We start from the raw sequence: 22340 nt of genomic DNA on the forward strand, positions 1-22340 counted from the left end.
ATAATAATAATAATAATATAAAATAATAATACAACTATAATAACAATAATAATAATAATATTATTAATAACGATAACAACAATAATAATACAATAATAATAATATAATAATAATAATAATAGTATAATAATACAATAATAGTAATAATATTAATAATAATAATTATTATTATTATTCATATTATTTATAAAATGAAAATATTAAAATAAACATTTAAGGTAAACATATTAGTAGGAAAATATTACAAAAATACATTAAAAAAAGATTCATAATACAATAAAAATGTTAAGATTTTAGTAAGTATTACTACTACTACTACTACTACTACTAATAATAATAATAATAATAATAATAATAATAATAATAATATTTCCCAGTGATGGGTTGCACCTAGAAGGGCATCGGCTGCGTAAATCATATGCTGGATAAGTTGGCAATTCATTCCGCTGTGTTGAATAATGATTAATAAAGGGGCTTATTATTATGTTATTATAAATTAAATCTGTATGCATTTATGGTAAACACAAATTATTAATAAAATATTTGCAAAAAAATGAAAAATTGTTTGTAGTACAATAAAAAAATTAAGATGTTAATAAATATAAATATTATTAATAATAATTATTATTATTATTGCTATTATTATAAATGATAAATAATAATAATAATAATGTTATTTGTAAAATAAAAATATAAAAATAAACGTTTATGGTAAACACAAATTAGTAAGAAAATATTACCAAAAATATTATCAAATAAGATTTAAAGTACAATAAACATTTTACGATGTTAGTAAATATTACTGAAATTTTAATAACAAAATTAATATTTATTAACATCTTAAATATTTATAATAATAGAAATAATAATAGTAATATTATTAATAATAATAATAATTATTATTATTATATTTATAAGATAAACAATAAACAGTTATGTAAACACAAATTATTACAAAATATTAATAACTAAGATTCATAGTACAATAAACATTTTAGATGTAAGTATTAATAATAATAATAATAATAATAATAATAATAATAATAATGGTTATAATAATGTTATCTACAAAAATATAAAATATTAAAATAAAAATTTATGGTAAACACAAATTAGTAAGAAAATTGTACAAAAAGATGATTAATAAAAATCTATAATGCAATAAGCCATTTAAGATATTAGTATAAAAATATTACAAAATATTTTACATAAGATTTAAACAAATAATTTAAAATGTAATTAAAACACATAAATAACAAAGTTCATCAAATTAATGTAATATAATAAGTAGGAGAAAATGAAAATGAAATGATACTAAATATTTCCGATAAACATTTATACCCATTTGTAAAATAAATCAAATTATAACATTGAATATTTATACAAATAACTACACTGTCTTTCTCATATACAGTATAGCTATGAAATGAAGGATAAATGCAGAAAACACTCATGAGGTTAAAATTTAATTGTTGAATTTGAGGTTACAGTACATGCTGACCCAAACAAGTTTTACTTATTTAACTCTAAATGACTCTAGACAACAGGCTGATCAATATTCATTAAAATCATAACAATAATTCTGATTACCACGTTTTAAACAATCGTCTTAAAAATTAAATGATTAGTTATAAACGTGAATAAAATATCAAACACAAGTGGAATACAATAAATAAACAAACAAACAAATAAATAAATAAATAAATAATCGAAAGACAGTAATAATAATAATAATAATAATAATAATAATATAAATAATATTAATAATAATAATAAAATTTAATTCAAGCATTCAGCACAAAGCTTTAACTGTTACATAAGTGCTTAAAGACATATAAACAAATACATGTTAAATGGTTAAGCTACATCAAGTAACATGGTCAAATAAAAATAACATTAAAAAATAAGATTATTAAAAAATGTAAATACATTTAAAATCAATTAAATAATTAAATGAAAAAAAGCTAAATAACATAGAATAAAAATAGAAATATGAAGCAAAATAAACAAATACAAATAAAATAAAATATAAATAAAATAAAATTAAGCAAAATAAAAAAAAATAAATACAAATAAAATACAAAAAATAAAGGCAAAATAAAACTAAAATAAAATAAATAAAAATAAAGTAGAATAAAACAAAAAAATAATTAAAATAATTAAAACAAATAATATAATAAATTAAAATAATGCAAAATAAAACGAAAAATAATAAAATAAAAATAAATAAAATAAAATAAAACGAAATAACATAAAATAACATAAAAATAAATTTAAATAAAATGAAATAAAATAAAACTAAAATAAATTAAAATAAAGCAAAATAAAAGAAAATAAAAACAAATAAAATAAAATCACAATCTTTTACAGAGTTTTAACGGGTTACATAACATGAAGACAGAAAAACAGCAGCTTTGATCTCAGTAACACACTTCCACATGGTGTTGGTGTAACATCATCTCTACGCTTCACTTCAGACTGGCGGCGTGTGCAGGAAGACACAACGGAAGCAGAAGACAGTGGAAGTTCTAGCGGCCACACACACACATACAGTACAGTCTGTCCAGGAGAAACACACACACTGTACTGTCTCTACTGAGCTTTCCAGTGGCACAGTCAGTGTTTGTTCAGATAAACAATGCTTTAATGATGTCAACTCAGGTCACATGACCACAGCACAGCAGTCACATGATGTAAACACTCGTCAAAATAAAGGTTCAGTCAGTGGTTTATCAGTCAGATACAGTGCAATTCATTTTCATTCGGCTTAGTCCCTTATACATCAGTGGTCGCCACAGCGGAATGAACCACCAACTATTCCAGCATATGTTTTACACAGTGAATGCCTTTCCAGCCACAACCCAGTACTGGGAAACACCCATACACACTCATTCACACACACACACTCATAAACTAAGGCCAATTTACGTAATCAATTCACCTATATCACATGTGTTTGGACTGTGGGGGAAACCAGAGCACACCAACACAGAGAGAGCATGCAAACACTATCAAACCTTTATTTTTAGAGTGTTTACTTCAATTAGATGAACAGTTTGACCTTATTTGTTGACTCTACTGTTGATAAATACAATAATACAATCAGAAGACAATAAAGGCAAAGAGAGGATTCAATCAGAGGGGTTTCGTTTAACCATCTCAGCCCCCCCAAAAAACACACAACAGACGATCCTGCCTAATTTAATCAACTACTTTGCGATCAGCTTTGGTTATTTATCATCGAGCAGGACATTTCGGAAGTGTTTTTAAAGTACATTTCAGAACGGATACAATCCCACAGGGTTAAAAGTGACCGTGGAGCACAAAACCAGTCATTAGTGACGCTTAATTTGTACTCGATTCATTTATACGTCATTTAAACATCACATGAATGCTGAAATAAATCGGATTTACATCAGGGGTGCTCAAATTTAATCGTATTAAGGGCCAAATATCATTGAGAGGCTATAAACATACCATTAAAGCTGCCATAAGTCCTAATTTATCAGAAAACATTACTTTAAATCAGTGTTTCTCAACCACACACAAGAAGGAGCACCAGCATTGCATGTCTCCTTAAGCAAACACACCCGATTCAGATCATCAGCTCATTAGCAGAGCCTGAAAGAGCTGCAATGTGTGTAACAGACATAGGAGATATCCAAAACATGCAGTGTTGGTGGTCCTCCAGGAACGTGGTTGAGAAACACTGATTTAAATCATATTATCTAACGCAGTATAACATTTTAAAGGATCACTTCTTGCAATAAAAGCGTAAACAATCACATTTATAACAGTGGAGTTTAAAGCTGAACACACTAGTCAGGCAGAATCTGCCTTTGACTTGATTTGCTCTCTATCTGATGGGTGACAGTGTGTAAACTAAATCTGATTAATTTACACCATTTAATTGAAACATTTAATTTCAGCGAACAATTTCAACGAACAAAGGGTTTCGATTTGAAATGACGATCTCTAAATCAGGGGTGTCAAACGTACGACCCGCGGGATGGATCAGGCCCACAAACCGGTTTAATTTAGCCCACAAGATGATTCTGTAAAGTATACAAATAAGCTGCAATATTAACAAATACGTAAATAAAAGAAACTGCTGTTCCAATTGTGTCCACTGGATGCGCAATAGCAATTGCAAACTGTCAATTTCGTCCAATCCAGAAGCCTGAATCATCATCGGTCTGACAGCCTTCTCAGACAGAAAGACCACATCTATGCCCTGCCATACCACACTGAGGTGTTCTCACAAGGAAACGTAACTATTTTACGTTTTGTCAAACTCGTAGCTAATTTGTATGACGTCAATCGTAAGAAAATGTACGATATAAAACCCCCTAAAATCAACCGTCATTAGGGGATGAGCAAATCCTGCTAAATTATATGAATATGATCGTACACCTTCATCAGAATTAAAGTTACGAACTGCCGTGAGATGGTGTTGTCCTCAGGCTCCAGCTTTATGTTGATTATGTCATATTAAACATTAAATTATGTCGTATTAAAACAAATAAACAATCTAAAGTTGTTGTTTTTAAGCTGTATATCATGATTTTAATGGTTCGACCCACTTGGGAATATTTTATTTTGGGAAATATTTGGGAATATTTTCCATGTGGCCCCTGAGCTGAAATGTTTGACACCTCTGCTCTAAACCATCATTCTTCCTCTCTTCTCAGAAGGGATGGCGGGCTAAATTTAAGGTTATAATGGGCCAACTTTGGCCCGCAGGCCCTAGTTTGGGCATTGCTGCTTTACATTGATGTTTGGTTTGTTTGTTGACAATTTTTGTTATTGGATGCACAGGCACTGTAAAATATAGCAGTAAATCAGTATATTTTGGTATGATATTATCAGTAAATTATGGTGGGCATATCCCTTACTTTCACATCCCAATGTTGACAGGTATGCCATACACACTCACATGTGTTTGGACAGTGGGGGAAACCGGAGGAAACCCACGCTAGCATGGAGAGAACATGCAAACTCCACACTGAAACGCCAACTGACCCAGCCGAGACTCAAACCAGCGACCTTCTTGCTGTGAGGCCACAGTGCTAACCCCTGAGCCACCGTGCCGCCCGTTAAAATAACTTATAAAGAATTTAACGGTTTAACTGAGCCATCGTTTTTAATATTGTACAATGTATTTTGAGCAATTTTAACACACCTGTGCAACTTCAGACTGGTTTAGTGGTCCAGGATCACTAACAGGTGCAATAAATCCACAACGGACAATAATTAACAATAATTTCTACATTATTTAAGAACGATTCGTTGGTGCATATTACGTAAAATCCACGTCATCTTAATTATTCACCTCCACAAGTGCTAGTTAGCATGTTAGTTTGCAGTGTGTGTACTGTTAACATTGTAATATCTAACAGAAATGACCAAACAACATTCAGCATTTACTGAAATGTGCATTATTTTTTGCTTAGGAGCGTCTCCCACAATGCAATGCATCAAAATTACACTGTAATGAATAATTCCGATTGACACCAGACTGCTATTTTTAGATTTTGATCAGACTGTTTAGACAATAACAGCACATAACTTCAGCCATTGTCAGGATGATGATGACACGCCACACACTATGAAATAAACATGCAACGTAATCAGATGACAACACTATATCAGTGTGTCCGATTTACCTTATGATGTCACTTCCAGTCAAGTGATTCGAACTAATTTTGCGATAACCGTGACATTAAATAATAATAAATCTAAATAAATAATCAGTGGGGTTGAAATCGGGAAAAGCCGTCCAGATATTAAAGGGTGTGTGTAATGGTGCAAGTGTATGAGAGACACACAAAAGGGATCCAGTGTGTGTGTGTGTATATGTGTGTGTGTATGTGTGTTAAGGAAGAAGAGGCAGGTTTATGGGGTTAGAGAAGCAGGGCTTGATGCAGAGACTGAGGCCCAGCGCGGAGCCTCTCTGCTGGGCATTATTGCTGGCTCACACCCATCTGCTGGTGGTCTGGCTCTGGTTCCTCCTCTACATCTGCATGATACTGATCGAACGTGTCATCGTCGATATCTGGAAGACCCAGGAGCTGCAGGGAAAAATCAGTAGTTTAAATGTTATTGTTTCATAATCAATGCGATGAGATGCCAAGTATGCTCGTTTTTGGCAAATGTTTTAGAACTTCCGATTCAGCTGACTCAATAGGAATAATAAATGGCAGAAAACAGTCAGACTACTCGCTCTACAAATAAGCGTGTTCATGACTTTACATAAAACTAGAATAATATAATGCAAAAGTATCAGTATCAACTTTAAGCAGCTTAACAAGCTGCTTTTAACGTCTAAAAATCTTAGGAAGTGAATGAGAGTGAAAATCTTGGACCAAAAACATCACAATGGCTGCGCTCATATGTGAAGAATAAGGTCAATAGAATAGAATAAAATGGAATTGGACGGAATAGAATAGAATAGAGTAAAATGAACAGGAATGGAAAAGAATTGAATACAACAGAGTAAAATGGAATTTAATTAAATAGAAGGAAATGGAATAGTATTGAATGGAAAAGAATGTAATAAAATTGAATGGAATGGAATAGAATAGAAAGGACCAGAGCAGAATAGAGTAGAATAGAATGGAATAGAAAAGAATAGAATAGAAAGCAATGGATTTGAATAGACAGCAGAAAAATGGAATACAATAGAATAAAATAGAATCGAATTGAACGGAATGGAATAAAATAGAACACACTACAATACAATAGTATGGAATGGAATGGAATGGAATAGAATAGAATAGAATTGAATAGACTGGAAACAAATGGAATACGATATAATAAAATGGAACTGAATTAAATGGAACAGAATAAAATAAAATACAATAAAATACAATACAATAGAATACAATAGAATGGAATTGAATGAAATAGAATTAAATTGAATAGACTGGAAAAGAATCGAATACAATGGAATTTAATTGAACGGAATGGAATAGAATACAATACAATAGAATGAAATTGAATTGAATGAAATAGAATAAAATAGACTGGAAATGTAATAGAATGAAATAAAACAGCATAAAATGGAGTTGAATTGAACGGAATGGAATAAAATAGAATGGAATACAATACAATACAATACAATACAATACAATACAATACAATACAATACAATACAATACAATACAATAGTATGGAAGGGAATGGAATTGAATGGAATAAAATAGAATTGAATAGACTGGAAAAGAATGAAATACTATAGAATACAATGGAACTGAATTGAACGGAACAGAATGGAATAAAATAAAATACAATAGAATGGAATTGAATTGAACAAAATAGAATAAAATAGACTGGAAATCCAATAGAATGAAATACAATAGAATAAAATGGAATTTAATTAAACAGCATAGAATAGAACAGAACAGAACAGAACAGAATAGAATAGAATAGAATAGAATAGAATAGAATAGAATAGAATAGAACTTATAATAGCTGATAAGATCAGCAGATAGACTCTTACTTAAGATGCCATACTTTTATACAGAGTTAGGCCGATCTGCATCCTCTAAGTATGCTCCATTTGTATGGAATGATGTTCAAGATATGCTACATATGGAATTTGAACCATTTATCGGTATATTCAAAAATATTTTAAAGACAGTGCACATTTTAATAATTGCTTATGGTTTATTTTATTTTTGTGTGTGTTTAACTCTGTCCTTAGGCTGCCTGTCTTGACCAGGACTCCCTGGTAAATGAAATATTGTATCTCAATGTGTGCGCGTGTGTGTGTGTGTGTGTGTTTGTGTGTGTGTGTGTGTGTGTGTGAGACTCACAGGCCTGAAGGATCTGAAGACTTTATCCAGCACCTCCAGCAGTGTTTTCTTCCCGCAGGAGGAGATGTAGTCCTGCGCCAGCTGCAGGAACGGCAGACAGTCCTCGCTCTCACTCCACACATGCTGAACACACACAAACATTATAATTATGATGTTATTTCAAGAAATATAATGCAGGGCGGCATGGTGGCTCAGTGGTTAACAATGTCAGCAACAATCTCCCTCAGATACTATAATTGGACCGCAAACATGCGTGTGTAAAAATATTTTAACCCCTCCTCCTGGATCTTTTATTTCTGGATTGATGAAGTGAACACATATACAGTTAAAAGGAATCCTCTGAAGTCAAAGTGAAGCTTCCAGCTGAGAATCTGGGACACTAAAACTCTTTGTCCTGTTATATTTATCCGAGCGAGAGCCGGGACCGTTTCTCAGTAGATGGCCCAAATAATCTTCTCCTCCCAAAGTGCGCTGGAGGAAAAATGTTTAATGAGGAAATACAATCAAACGGACTAAAACAGACCACAAATCCCATTTAGTAAAATCAGATCTGTTACACAATAAACTTCATTCATTCATTTTCCTTTAGCTTAGTCCATTATTTATCAGGGGTCGCCACAGCAGAATGAACCACCAACTATTCCAGCATATGTTTTACGCAGTGGATGCCCTTCCAGCGGCAACCCAGTACTGGGAAACACCCATACACACTCATTCACACACACACACTCATACACTACGGCCAATTTAGTTCATCAATTCCCCTATAGCACATGTGTTTGGACTGTGGGGGAAACCGGAGCACCCGGAGGAAACCCACGCCAGCACAGGGAGAACATGCAAACACAGAAATAACAACTGGTCCAGCCGGGACTTGAACCAGCGACTCTCTTGCTGTGAGGCCACAGTGATAACCATAGAGCCACCGTGCCGCTATTCATAAGCATAAGAGGTTTAATACTGAATTTCGAATAACTCGACTGCCTTGATGACAGTACATAGTGCATTTGTAGCTCCGCCCTCTTCTGAAAAGAGCACAACCTCATTTGAATTTAAAGCGACAGTCACCAAAACGCCACAATTAGGATCAAAGGCCTCAAGAGTCAGTTTCAGAGAGTTATCAGACATTATTAGTGTGGTATTTTGAGCTGAAACTTCACACACACGCTCTAGAGATATCAGATATCTAGAGACTTATTTTAGATCTTGTTAAAAGGAGCTTAATAGGTTGACTTTAATTGTAAACTTTACTATCAATGTGAGAAATCCAGCCTGATCTCACAAGAAAATGTAAGTAAATTACGTTTTGTCAGTTAAGTGGCTAATTCGTACGAGTTCAGTCGCACGAAAATGTACGATTTTAAAAAGGAGGCTTGGCACCCAATCCCGCCCCTAAACCCAACCATAATTGGGTGATGAACAAATCGTACTAAATTGTATGAATTAAATCGAACGAATTCATACGAATTATCCACTAAATCAAAATGTTACGAATTGCCCTGAGATTGCGTTGGAGAAAACTGTCATACAACATTGTTAAGTTTACATATAGTATTCTAATCATAGCAATCAAATTTTCCATTTCTGACTGTTTTATAGGCGAATTACCAACCTACGTCACACATGACGTCACACGGGTTCAACTGCGAATTCTGGTTGCACAAAAAAGACCAACGCAATCTCACGGCAATTCGTAACTTTTCGATTTAGTGGCTAATTTGTATGAATTCATATGATTTGCTCATCACCCAATGATGGTTGGGGTTAGTGGTGGGGCTGGGTGCCACGCCTCCTTTTTAAAAATCGTACATTTTCGTACAACTGAACTCGTACGAATTCGTACAAATTAGCCATTAAACTGACCAAACGTAAAATACTTACGTTTCTTCATGAGATCAGGCTGAAAAGACGGGTTGCAATACCAAACATGTTGTGTTATGCGAAAGGATGCCAAAATCGAAAGTCCAAAAATAGAAAACTTAAGTTTTACCGTACACCACACTGCTTTTAATGCCAACCGCAGAAATCTTCAAAAGAGCTGAATGGAGTGAGGACCTAATTAAAAATGCTGGCTTCCTTATTGACCTGCACAAGACTTCACCATTATAATGTTTCCTTGAAAACTCATTTTATTTTTAGATGTAATCAGCGTGGTCTCAGATATTTGGCTCTGCTGTATTTTGAGCCATTAATGAAGTCATTTCTCTCTCCGGCTCTCTCTGGGCTGTGTGATCCGCAGGACCTGGTATTGATCAGTCTGAGTAATTAGATCCTCGTCCTGCCGGTGCGTGCGGGGATATTTCACTGAGCTCTGGGACTCAGCATCAGGGATACGGCCAGCTCATGATGATGTGAGGAACTACAATGAGCTATTATAATTCATTATTAATCCTTAAAACAGATGTACGGGGGTGTAAACGCAGAATATCAGTGTAAAAGATGCATAGATTTTTACTATCGAAGCATAAAACATTTAAATATGTAAAATAAGATGTCTAAGGAGCGTAGATGTGAAATTTCATCTCAAAATAACACACAGATAATGTTTTATAACTCTTTAAAATAGCCCCTTATTGGCTTTAATCCAAATTGTGGGGCTTTGATGACTGTCGCTTTAAATTCAAATGAGATTAAGCTCTTTTCAGATGAGGGCGGAGCTATAAATGTGTCACCATCGTGGCAGATTTAAAACACTAATAGCGGAGGGATGGTTCTCACTCAGGGCTGTTTATGCTAATGAGGGAGAGATGGTCCCTAGTAGGCGGGGCTTTTCCCGTCTGATGACATCATACAAAGGGAGAATGTCAATCAAAGTGTTTTAATCAAGTTTGATTATAAAAAAATATAATTAATACATGTTTACCATTATAAGCTGGTTATATTCACATACTGCTGCCACACAACTGAGTTTACACCCTTTATGAATGTGATTTCAGCACAATAGGACCCCTTTAATGCTATAACGGATTTACAAACATGAACTAAGAATAAAAAACTGCATTTATTAAACATTAATGCTAATTTAGTAAGGTAAAGGTAAAAAGAGCTAACAATGAACGACTTGTCTACTGCTCATGTTAGTATATTCATTAAGCAACATTAACCTTACTGTAAAGTGTTACCAAAACAAATAGGCTATATAAAATAGACATCATTTTGTCTGCTTTGAGATAAAAGGCTTAAAACATGCACAACATATTCAACATGTAGCATAAAACAATGATTAGCATTGTAGCATTGAACATTTTAATATTCATATCAGAGTCTGGAAATCATGGTACTTTGTTGCTAGAAGAGATACAGCTAAAGTCGGAAGTTAAAGAGAAGTATTTATATTAGGCTATTAATTAAATGACCCATTAATTGTGTTTTATCCTTATCCCAACCCTCAAAGTAATGTAAAAAACAGTAATTACATAGAGTATTATCCATATTATTTATTACATTACCCATTACATTGTATTTCATTTCAGCTACCCTTACCTCAACCCTCACAGTAATGAAAACAACCAGCAAGCATTTTTTGTTTTTAAAAGATGTCTAATAGATGTCTAAATATAATCGTCTTGGCTAAAGCTAGGATAAATTTGGGCTGTCATTGAAAATCTAATAGGTGTCTAAGAATAGCCCAAAAGACTAGTCATCAAATAAACAGAAATGAATAACTACACATATAAAGTCTGTCTTATCTGTCTATTTGACGACTAGTTTTAGGCTATTCTTAGATGTCTATCAGACGTCTATTAAACAGACAATTGTTTGCTGGGCAGTAATTACACAGAGTATTATTCAGATTATTTATTAAATGAATTATTAAATTGTATTTCATTAACATCTACCCCTACCTCAACCCTCACAGTAATGAAAAACACCCAGCAAGCATTTTTTGTTTTTTTAGATGTCTAATAGATGTCTAAATATAGTCATCTAGGCTAAAACAATTAAGGCTAAATTTGGGCTGTCAGTAAAAATTAATAGACATCCAAGAATAGGCCAAAACTAGACATCAAATTAACAGAAATTAATAACTACACATACAAAGTCTGTCTAATCTGTCTATTTGACGACTAGCTTTGGGCTATTGTTAGACGTATATTAGATTTTCACTGACAGCCCAAATTTACCCTTTATTTAGCCAAGCTGTCTACATATAGATGTCTTTTAGATGTCTATTAAACACTAAATTGTTTGCTGGGCATTAATTACACAGAGTAATGTATATATTATTGATTAAATTACCCATTAAATTATATTTCTTTAACATCTGCCCCTAACTCAACCCTCACAGTAATGAAAAACACCCAGCAAGCATTTTTTGTTTTTAAAAGATGTCTGATAGATGTCTAATAGACGTCTAAACATAGTCGTCGTGGCTAAAACACGGCTAAATTTGGGCTGTGAGTGAAAATCTAGACATCTAAGAATAGGCCAAAACTCGTCGTCACATAAACAAAATGAATGGCTACACATATAAAGTCTGTCTTATCTGTCTATTTGACGACTAATTTTAGGCTATTCTTAGATGTCTATTAGACGTCTATTAAACACAAAATTGTTTGCTGGGCAGTAATTACACAGAGTATTATTCATATTACTTATTAAATTACCCATTAAATTGTAGTTCATTAGCATCTACCCCTACCTCAACCCTCACAGTGATAAAAAAACATCCATCAAGCATTTTTTGTTTTTAAAAGATGTCTAATAGATGTCTAAATATGGTCGTCTAGGCTAAAGCAAGGCTAATTTTGGACTGTCAATGAAAATCTAGAGATCTAAGAATGGGACAAACTACTCTTCACATAAACAGAAATGAATGACTACAATATAAAGTCTGTCTAATCTGTCTATTTGACGACTAGTCTAGTTTTAGACTAATATCAGATGTCTAATAGACGTCTATTAAACACTAAATTGTTTCCTGGGCACTAATTACACTGTGTATTATTCATATTATTTATTAAATTGTATTTCACTAATATACCCCTACCCAAAGCCTCACACTAATGAAAAACATCCATTATTATTGTACAGTGTCTCAAACATTATGCTATATGTGAGTATCCGCAGCTGTATCCCTTCTAGACTTAACCGTAATTAAGAGCCTTTTTTAGATGACAACAGCATTCGTGCACGCGCACAGCACCCCCTTCCTCCCCACCCCTCTTGAAAATCTCCCTCGATTATGTCATACTTACAAAATTGTCGGTTCCTCCGGTGAGATTGTCCGGGCAGAGCACGTAGAACGAGATCCCGGGCTCGGCGTAGAAGTCCAGCCGCCTCTCGTCCACATCCTCGGCGAAAATCAGGTCGAACGGGTTCCCGGTGCACCATTTCTCGGCGGCGTCCACCAGCTCTTTGAACTCCATCCTGCGCACCTGAGATGATGATGCTGCTGCTGCTGATGCTGAGGATGCGGGGCTCTAGCGCGGCGCCGTCATGATGCTCGGCCGATTATTTGTGTTTTTTTCGCGGCTCTCAGTGGCTCATCGCGGCCTGGACTCGAGTTTTTTCCCCTGAACTGGACCTGCAATACCGGACCCGGTGCGGAGAGAGAGAACAACGCCTGTCCTCTGGCGCGATGACGTCACATGACAACACATGCGCGCCTCGTCATCGTGTTCACCATTACTGAAAAAGGGTCGCTAGAAGGGATACAGCAGTTAACAAGAATTATTTATAGTATATAAATGATAAATGTATTTTATTAACGTCTACCCATATACCCCCAACCCTAACAGTAATGTAAAACAGCGATTTTAACGAGAATGAGTTATATTATTTATTAAATTATTCATTAAATTGAATTTAATTAACGTCTACCCCTACCAAACCCTTAACATATACCCATTACAGTACAATAAAATATTAATTATTGTTGTACAGTGTGTCACAAGAATTATGCGATACTGATGTGAGTATAGCTACGCAGCTGTATCCATTCTAGAGTAAAGTATAGAGGGATACAGCTGTGGACACTCACGTCAATATAAGATGATTTGACTTTTGTGACACACTGTACAACAATGATTAATATTTTTACATTACTGTGAGAGTAGGGGTAGGCGATATTAAAATACAATTATGAATAATTTAATAAATTATATACATAATTATTGTATAACTTCCGGCCGCAGCTGTATCCTGTTTATCTGATAGAACCTTAAATTCCACTTGAACACTGTTCTTACATCCAGCAATTCCAAAACCAGACAATAATATCGAGAAAGTGCTTCATCTAATCAATGAATTACATCTCTGTGCCACATACCACATTAATTCTCCAATAAGAAGCTGCTTTAAGGCATATGTTAGAGAGTTGTGAACTATTCTGAGACACTCTATGGCTCAGCAAATATAAGGCTGTTGTGTCCTAAAATTACCCGGTAACATCATTACCTTATTCTAATTTACTTTCCCTTTAAGTATTCTATATATCAATATAATAAACAGGCCAACTCACCCAGCCAAGGCTCGAACCAGTGACCTTCTTGCTGTGAGGCGACAGCACTACCTACTGCGTCGCCAAACAAATATGTATATATATACTGTGTTAAAATAGTTGGGTCAAAATACCATATAATCCATAGGTTATTATAGCACCTTACCAATTATGGGTTATTTTAACCCAGTGCATTGGGTTGCATAATTTAATTCAATGCAATGGGTTATTTTGATTAAATGTTATTGTTTTCCATTCTGGTATTACTGTTGTTAGTACTACTATTAGTTTAATAATTATGGCTGTGTAAATAAATAACATACTTTTAAAAAAAATTTGAAAACGCTTTATTTACTTTTAGTTCCAGAAACTTTTGTTAAAATAATTAGGAATCACAAACAATGAAGAAACAGAACAAAGAAGACAGATATAAACTGTGCAGGCAGAAAATCCTGTGTTGATGGAGCAGAATATGGAGCTCTGTGTGCTGTAGAGGCTGTCCAGCAGCTGCAGCAGGCTTTACTCAGTGTCCACAATGTACAATACATTTTAACCACAAACAAACACTTATAAAAGATGGTCTTGGTGAAACGGATAAAAAAAAAAAACACGACACGAAGAGGTAATTTGATTAAAAAAAAAACATTATTGAGTTACAGCTTAAATGAACTTTATAAAGAAAAAACAACATTACGCACACATATTAATACAGCTGTTTTGTGTCAGTTACATCGGTTCACTGTTGAAACTCAAATATTTAACCCAACTGGTTGAGTTATTAAATAAATAACCAAATAAAGGTTAAAAATAACCCAACAAAGCACCAAATATTTAACCCAACTGGTTGAGTAATTAATATATAAACTAATAAAGGTTAAAAATAACCCAACAAAGCACCAAATATTTAACCCAACCATTGGGTAAAATAAATAACTCATTGTTTTTTAGTGTATATATGTAAAACAGTTAACAGATAATATCTAAAAATATATGTTAAACCATTTTAATTATAATATATACAATCAATAATTTATGAATTCAGTCTAATTACATTACTGACCTCAAAACATAATCATGAAATTATTCAAATATCGCAGGTTGATTTTTGTTGTTGATGGGATTATTCGTCTACAAGGAGCTGCACATGCATGATGTCGAATGTTCTCCACCAGAGAGCGCCATTTCCCAATGTTTCTCAAAGCAGTGGAAACACTTTTACAGACGTTTATTAGAACATTCGGGAATTTACATTTTGCTTAAACTCTAAGTAATTCTAAATTGTTTTAACCAACATAAGGTTGAAATATGGATAATCCGATTTTTGTTACGGCTATTCATGCTGTCTCAACATAAATCAGTTAAGTTATTGTTACAAAAGTGGACTAAACTTTAAAAAAAAATTAAGTTTCTCGCAAAAATCGCCAAAATTGCGTTTAGCTTGTTTTAAATATGAAGTCTGAACATGCAAAAATAAAAAATACAAATAAAAAAATTGAGTGTGCGGGCAAATTAACTTTTCTAGTCATCTCAACTTACACCAACTGACAACAAATAATAAGTTAAACTTTGAGTAAAATAGTTGAAACTTGATTAGCCTATTAAAATAAATTAAAGCATCATTCAAGTATGTATTGCAATATTTTTTGTTACATTTTTACACTAATACTAACTAAAAAACGCAGATAAAGCAGTTATTTCCCGTGTTTCTCTCTCTCTGTGTGCGTGTGTGTGTGTGTGTGAACTGTAGTGACCCTCCTCTTGAGCACAGCAGCGGGTGTTTGTGCCGGAGGAGGCGGGCAGGATCTCGGCAGATCTCATTCTCCTTCTGCCGGTGTTTTCTACGGGTGTGTGTGTGTTGGTATAAGCACGATATCTTTCATATCTAATGTGAGGGATCGATTTAGTCTCTTTTAATCGCGTTTTCTGGCTGTCTAATGGAGTGACCGCAGATGCGCGGATCTGGAACCCGTTATCCCGGACAGAGACACGCTTTGTTCAGCCGGTAAAGAAAAACAATCACGTCTACAAGCAAAATGAACGAGCCGGAGAAAGAGAACAAATCTGATGAAGACTCGGAGTCTCTGGAGGAAGAAGAGGTCGACCCGAGGATTCAGGTATGAGATGGAAATCAATGCGAGAATTCACAACGACAAAAAGGCTTAAAGCGGATTAAAACGAAAGCTGAGGGGATTCCTACAGGCTCTATCATAGTAAATATGTGGAATTGTCTAACTTATTCTTATTTAACCTTGACAAAACCTGAACTGAAGTTAAATTGCACGGGCTTTTAAACGTATAGCTGCAAAACTCGAGCATATTTTGTCGTGTAATATACGATTCCAGCCCTATGCTTGTTCAGATTGTCATAAAAACCAGCTGGTGTTTGATTTGATGAGGGGAACCCCAAATCGTTACATCATCTCTTATTTTATGTTACATTGTTTCATTGTTGCATTGACAATCTGATACATGTTTACTTTGACGTCATATTTAGAACTCAGTTTCCTCTGGTAAAGAAACAATTGATCTCACGTGCACTGCATGCAGGATTCAGTGTCGTTTCTGAAGGGCAAGTTGGTCTTATACTCGCACATTCAGACTTTTACTTCTTAAAATCATTTCATAAAAGTATTATTTACGAATTCTATATAGAGAAATCATGTTAGCAGTTTAGGACTAATCAGTTAATAAAATAGTAATGTTGTCTTAAAGTCATAATAGGCAAGGCAAGGCAAGTTTATTTATATAGCACATTTCATACACAGTGGCAATTCAAAGTGCTTTACATAAACAGGAATAAAAAAGACAAGTTTAGGAACATAAAATGCAGACAATAAAAATTATTAAAAACATATAAAAACAAATTAAAATGAGTTAAAATAGGTTATAAAAGAATGAAAAAGAAAACGAAAAACATAATAGTGCGATCTGTCGGATCATAATGCCATTTCAAACTGATTATTCAAAATAAACTACACAGGGCCGTAGCTAGCCTGGTGAAAATGGTGTTTTTTTTCTCAATAAGTGGACCTTTTTGCAGTTATTCACCTCATTTTCTATTTAATCATGAGGTTTAAATACTGCATTTAGGTGACATTAAGCACACATTTTAGCTGAATTAGCTTGTCAGGTTAGGGTTAGGGTCATAACTACACTTTTTGCTGTATCAAACATATTTCTTATATCATTAGAATAAAAAAAAAATGACAAATATTAATCATATATCTTTACAAAAAAGTTTTAAATTGAAAACTGTAGCTTATTGTGTCATTTATAAGATGAATAACAAACTGGCCAGCACATTCAACTTTCCTCAGTCACAATTTGTCCATTTGAATAATAAAAAAAATAAAACATAATAGGCGATGCGGTGGCACAGTAGGTAGTGCTGCCGCCTCACAGCAAGAAGGTCGCTGGTTCGAACCTCGGCTGGGACCGCTGCCATTTCTGTGTGGAGTTTGCATGTTCTCCCCATGTTGGTGCTCCGGTTTCCCCCACAGTCCAAACACATGCGCTTTAGGGGAATTGAATGAAGTAAACTGGCCGTAGTGTATGAGTGTGTATGGATATTTCCCAGTACTGGGTTGCGGCTGGAAGGGCATTCGCTGTTTAAAGCATATGCTGGAATAGTTGGCGGTTCATTCCGCTGTGGCGACCCCTGATGACTAAAGGGACTAAGCCGAAGGAAAATGAATGAATGATAATGGTTCTACTGTATGGCATCACTGTGAAAACTCTTTTAGTTCTCATATAGAATTAAGAGCTTAAAGTCTGTCCTGATACTTTATCTTCTTCTTCTTGAGTGCTTGTTTTATCATTCAAAAGATCTTTTTGTAACATCTTTTGCTTTAAAAGTGCACGTGAAGAACGTCCTTTACAATAAAAGAAGGCATTTCTCTTGATACGAGAGCACTGCAAAGAGCCTTGTGCTGAAGACTGTGCTAGTTGAACTGGTTTTTCATCCTCCACCCATGTAGGAAAACAAACGCATGATCTGCAAATGAAAACAACATCTGTGTGTCATCAGCGTGAAGCTAACATCAGCGCGCATTTCAGCTTCACTTTAGCATTGGGTTACATCAATAACACTTTCCAGATGTTGTTCCACTGACATCTAACTGCAATCTCCACTGCTTTATCTCTGCACAGGGAGAGCTGGAGAAACTGAACCAGTCCACGGATAACATCAACCAATGGGAGACAGAACTGGAGGTGAGCTTTCCACAGGCTTGCTTTGAGCTCTTGCTTGTTTCTGCTGAAAATGTTTGCAGGCGGAATTTCACAGTGGAACCAGTCTAAGAGCTCAGCTCCGCCCTCCATTCCACCACCTACCAATAGGAAGTTCCCTGTATGTGACTGACAGGTCTATATCTGTAGAGCAAACAGGGGAAATCTGGAATTCCTGCCCTGAAAGCCACAACTGCTTAAGAAGTCGTTTAGGAAAATGCTTGTCATTCCAATCCCTGGAGACTCTGCGTCTTCACTGGAATACAAACAAGGAGTAAATTGCCAGTGGTTATACTGGCACAAGAAATGTCCATTTCCTTGATTTGTTTCAGCTAATTTATAATATCCTTTAAAAGATTTTGCATATGCATCCTTACAAAAATATGTAGTTCTGTGGTAACTGATTACAGCATGGTATCCCAAAGTATTTCAATATAATTTAATAGTAATACCATGACCAAAATAAAAGAAGAGAAATATTATTTTATTGTTGACGCCTGTGTAGTAATATATGCCTTATATCAGGGTTATTGTTCTAACATTAAATGTTTTTTGAAATAAAACAAAACTAAAACTCACGCTGAAAAATAGTCATATATATACATATGTTTCCCAGAGATGGGTTGCGGCTGGAAGGGCATCCGCTTCATAAAAACATGCTGGATAAGTTGGTGGTTCATTCTTCTGTGGCGACCCCGGATTAATAAAGGGACTAAGCCCTATATATATATATATATATATATATATATATATATATATATATATATATATATATATATATATTATATGTATGTATGTATGTATGTGTGTGTATATATATATATTAGGGGTGTTACTGTTCACAAAAATGTTCGATTTGATACAGTGGTGTCACGGTTCGGAACGTTTTCGATACAGCAAAAAAAGAAAAAAGCCAGATTGTTTCTCTCGATTAAATTTTTCAATGTATTAAAACTAACATCATAAAAACTATGAGCCTGTTTTTTTTCTTTTACTTTAAACAGTATTAGAGCTTTACTTCCGGGGTTTTTGCTTAGCAGCAAATAAAACAAATCCTTCTTTATACTCAAAACCAAAAAGCCACTTACAAAAAATAAATATAATATTGTAGCAGTTCAACAAATAAAAAGAAAATAACAATTTAGATTGCATATGGAACTCAGTTTCAATTAATTTTGAAGTATTTTTTTATTTTCAGAAGGATGAGTCGCGATGAGATGCACAATTTCGTGAAGATTATCCTTCGTGTGCGGGCATCCAGGAGTCTCCCAAAGCTTCCGGGAGACTTGGGATGTCTGGGATTACATTAACGTTACTCGTCATTTTGCGAGCTAGCGTAGCGAGTGCCTGGAGTAGTGTTTGGAGGTTGGCTCTTTTGTGTCGGGGGTCCAGGGTTACTGGGGCAACAGGGGCAAAGCCAGCACGAGCAGCCAGGCTGACACAGAAGCTAGCAAGATTGCTAATGGGTGCATGCTTTAATAAAGTGATATTCTGAGTTCAAAAGCGATGGTCTACTGTTTAACATGGATTTTAGATGTTAGTCTGAATTGAATCGTTCGGTTTGTAATGTGTACCGAACCGAAAGTCTCGTACCGAACGGTTCAATACAAATATGCGTATCGTTACGCCCTTAAAAAAAAAAAAAAAAAAATTATATATATATATATATACATACACACAGTTGAAGTCAGAAATATTAGCCCCCCTTTCATATTTCACAAATGATGTTTAACAGAGCAAGGATTTTGAGCTGGAACACTCTAGGGACATCTGATACTTATTTTACATCTTGTAAATAGGGACATAATAGGTCATCTTCAAAGCCTAATATCAGATTCATGGCTATTTCTCCCTCCTCACTTATTATTATTTATTAAGAAATATTAGGAATGCTCACCCACATTACACTGTATGTGATGGTCAGGACTGAACCAGGAAGTGTCAGTCTGTCAGAGGAAGTCTAAATCCCTGTGGCGTGCATGTTCTCACTGAGGTCCTGTGTGGAAGGATGTAGATGTCAGTGTTTTTATATTTATCATCAGAACAACCAAACCCACCCGACAACAGATTCATCACCGACTGAACCCGATAGACACGTGAATCAAACTCCTTTAATGCAATAAACACCACTCTTTGCTTGTGCTGAGGAGGAGTTTGTGTCTAGAAAGCGGCTTGCAGATTCTTTCTTAACTCTGTTAAAGGCTGAATTGAGTTAGCTGAAGCAGCGCTTTTCAGAGAGCAACAAAGGGCGGATTATCAAAGCGTTTCATTGCTGTGAAACTGAAAGATGGACGCACATAATTCTGAGATTCCTGAGCGTACAGTTCATGCTGCCTGGATATGATGAGCCTATCAGTGCACTGGGATTCAGTCAGACTCAATGTACAGTAACTCGCTCCTGACCACTTTGCAACACAAAGACAAGACAACTCAGCTGTCGGTGGCTTTTATGTAATACTGCATGCAGCTGAATTTATTATCCATAATGCATCTGAATACTATGATTGACCTCAGAGAGCATGGCTCAATGATGCTTACTCCAGACAAAAAATGCACTTTACATTTACAGCTGAAGTCAGAATTATTAGACCCCTTTGAATTTTTTTTTTTAATATTTCCCAAATGATGTTTAACAGAGGCGAGGCAGTGGCGCAGTAGGTAGTGCTGTCGCCTCACAGCAAGAAGGTCACTGGTTCAAACCTCGGCTCAGTTGGCGTTTCTGTGTGGAGTTTGCATGTCCTCCCTACCTTCGCGTGGGTTTCCTCCAGGTGCTCTGGTTTCCCCCACAGTCCACAGACATGCGGTACAGGTGAATTGGATAGGCTAAATTGTCCGTAGTGTATGAGTGTGTGTGTATGTGAATGTGTGTGGATGTTTCCCAGAGATGGGTTGCAGCTGGAAGGGCATCCGCTGTGTAAAAACTTGCTGGATAAGTTGGCGGTTCATTCCACTGTGGCGACGCCGGATTAATAAAGAGACTAAGCCGACAAGAAAATGAATGAATGAATGTTTAACAGAGCAAGGACATCTTCACAGTATGTCTGATAACATTTTTTCTTCGTGAGAAAGTCTTATTTGTTTTATTTCGGCTAGAATAAAAGCATTTTAAAATTTTTTAAAGGTCAATATTATTAGCCTCTTTAAGCTATATTTGTTTTCGATAGTCTACTGAACAAACCATCGCTATACAATGACTTGCCTAATTACCCTAACCTGCCTAGTTAACCTAATTAACCTAGTTAAGCCTTTAAATGTCACTTTAAGCTGTATAGAAGTGTCTTTAAGTCTATTATTTACTGTCATCATGGCAAAGATAAAATAAATCAGTTATTAGAAATGAGTTAATGAAACTATTGTGTTGAAAAAATCTCTCCGTTAAACTAATTCTGACTTCAACTGTATATTCAGGATTGTGAATGATTAATGGAGCAGATTAATTTAATCACTGAATCATTTACTGGTGGTTTTGAGGATAGATTTTTATATTTACCAACTCCAAAATATGCTTCTGGTTGTTCAGGACTCCCGGCAGAAGTTTCGTGCTGTGCTGGTGGAGGCAACGGTCAAGCTGGACGAGCAGGTGAAGAAGATCGGCAAAGCTGTGGAAGAATCAAAACCATACTGGGAGGCCAGAAGAGCAGCGCGACAGGTCAGATCAGCACACATAATCCATCCAAGCTGCATGGTTTGTTTTATTATACCTTAAGAAATGTGTTGTTTCAGCTCAAATTAAATGAGTAGTTTGAACAAGCAGCCAACATGATTTTTTGAGCGCTGTCAGCCGGCTAGAAATCAGGGTTATGTAATGCAGGTCTGTCTGCGGTGATGGAGGATTGTTAAACAGCAGGAAACAG

General features: G+C 34.9%; 2 protein-coding genes and 1 long non-coding RNA gene across 4 annotated transcripts in view; 1 reads left to right on the forward strand and 2 right to left on the reverse strand.

Moving 5' to 3' along the window:
- Nucleotides 1-5827: 5827 nt before the first annotated feature.
- mturn (maturin, neural progenitor differentiation regulator homolog (Xenopus)) lies at nucleotides 5828-13312 on the reverse strand. The gene is made up of 3 exons (NM_001144806.1): nucleotides 13016-13312; nucleotides 7818-7940; nucleotides 5828-6071 (listed from the first exon to the last, which is right to left on the reverse strand). The coding sequence occupies exons 1-3, from the start codon at nucleotides 13184-13186 to the stop codon at nucleotides 5964-5966; spliced, it is 402 nt and encodes a 133-aa protein (NP_001138278.1). The 5' UTR covers nucleotides 13187-13312; the 3' UTR covers nucleotides 5828-5963.
- Nucleotides 13313-14590: 1278 nt separating this feature from the next.
- On the reverse strand, nucleotides 14591-22293 carry LOC141378955 (uncharacterized). Of its 2 annotated transcripts, none has more exons than XR_012394789.1 (3): nucleotides 21977-22290; nucleotides 20388-20482; nucleotides 14591-18742 (listed from the first exon to the last, which is right to left on the reverse strand). It is a non-coding gene; the product is annotated as an uncharacterized lncRNA (long non-coding RNA). The 2 variants fall into 2 exon arrangements; XR_012394788.1 differs by having other exon boundaries at nucleotides 16969-18742; nucleotides 20384-20482; nucleotides 21977-22293.
- sh3bp5a (SH3-domain binding protein 5a (BTK-associated)) overlaps nucleotides 16003-22340 on the forward strand; it is a 35572-nt gene continuing 29234 nt past the window's right edge. The window contains exons 1-3 of the mRNA XM_677677.11: nucleotides 16003-16373; nucleotides 18409-18471; nucleotides 22007-22135. Coding sequence (XP_682769.5) covers nucleotides 16293-16373; nucleotides 18409-18471; nucleotides 22007-22135 — 273 coding nt within the window. The 5' untranslated portion in view covers nucleotides 16003-16292. The remainder of the gene's footprint in view (nucleotides 16374-18408; nucleotides 18472-22006; nucleotides 22136-22340) is intronic.

The sequence above is a fragment of the Danio rerio genome, chromosome 19 (genome assembly GCF_049306965.1).
Source record: "Danio rerio strain Tuebingen ecotype United States chromosome 19, GRCz12tu, whole genome shotgun sequence".
Taxonomy (NCBI): Eukaryota; Metazoa; Chordata; class Actinopteri; order Cypriniformes; family Danionidae; genus Danio; species Danio rerio.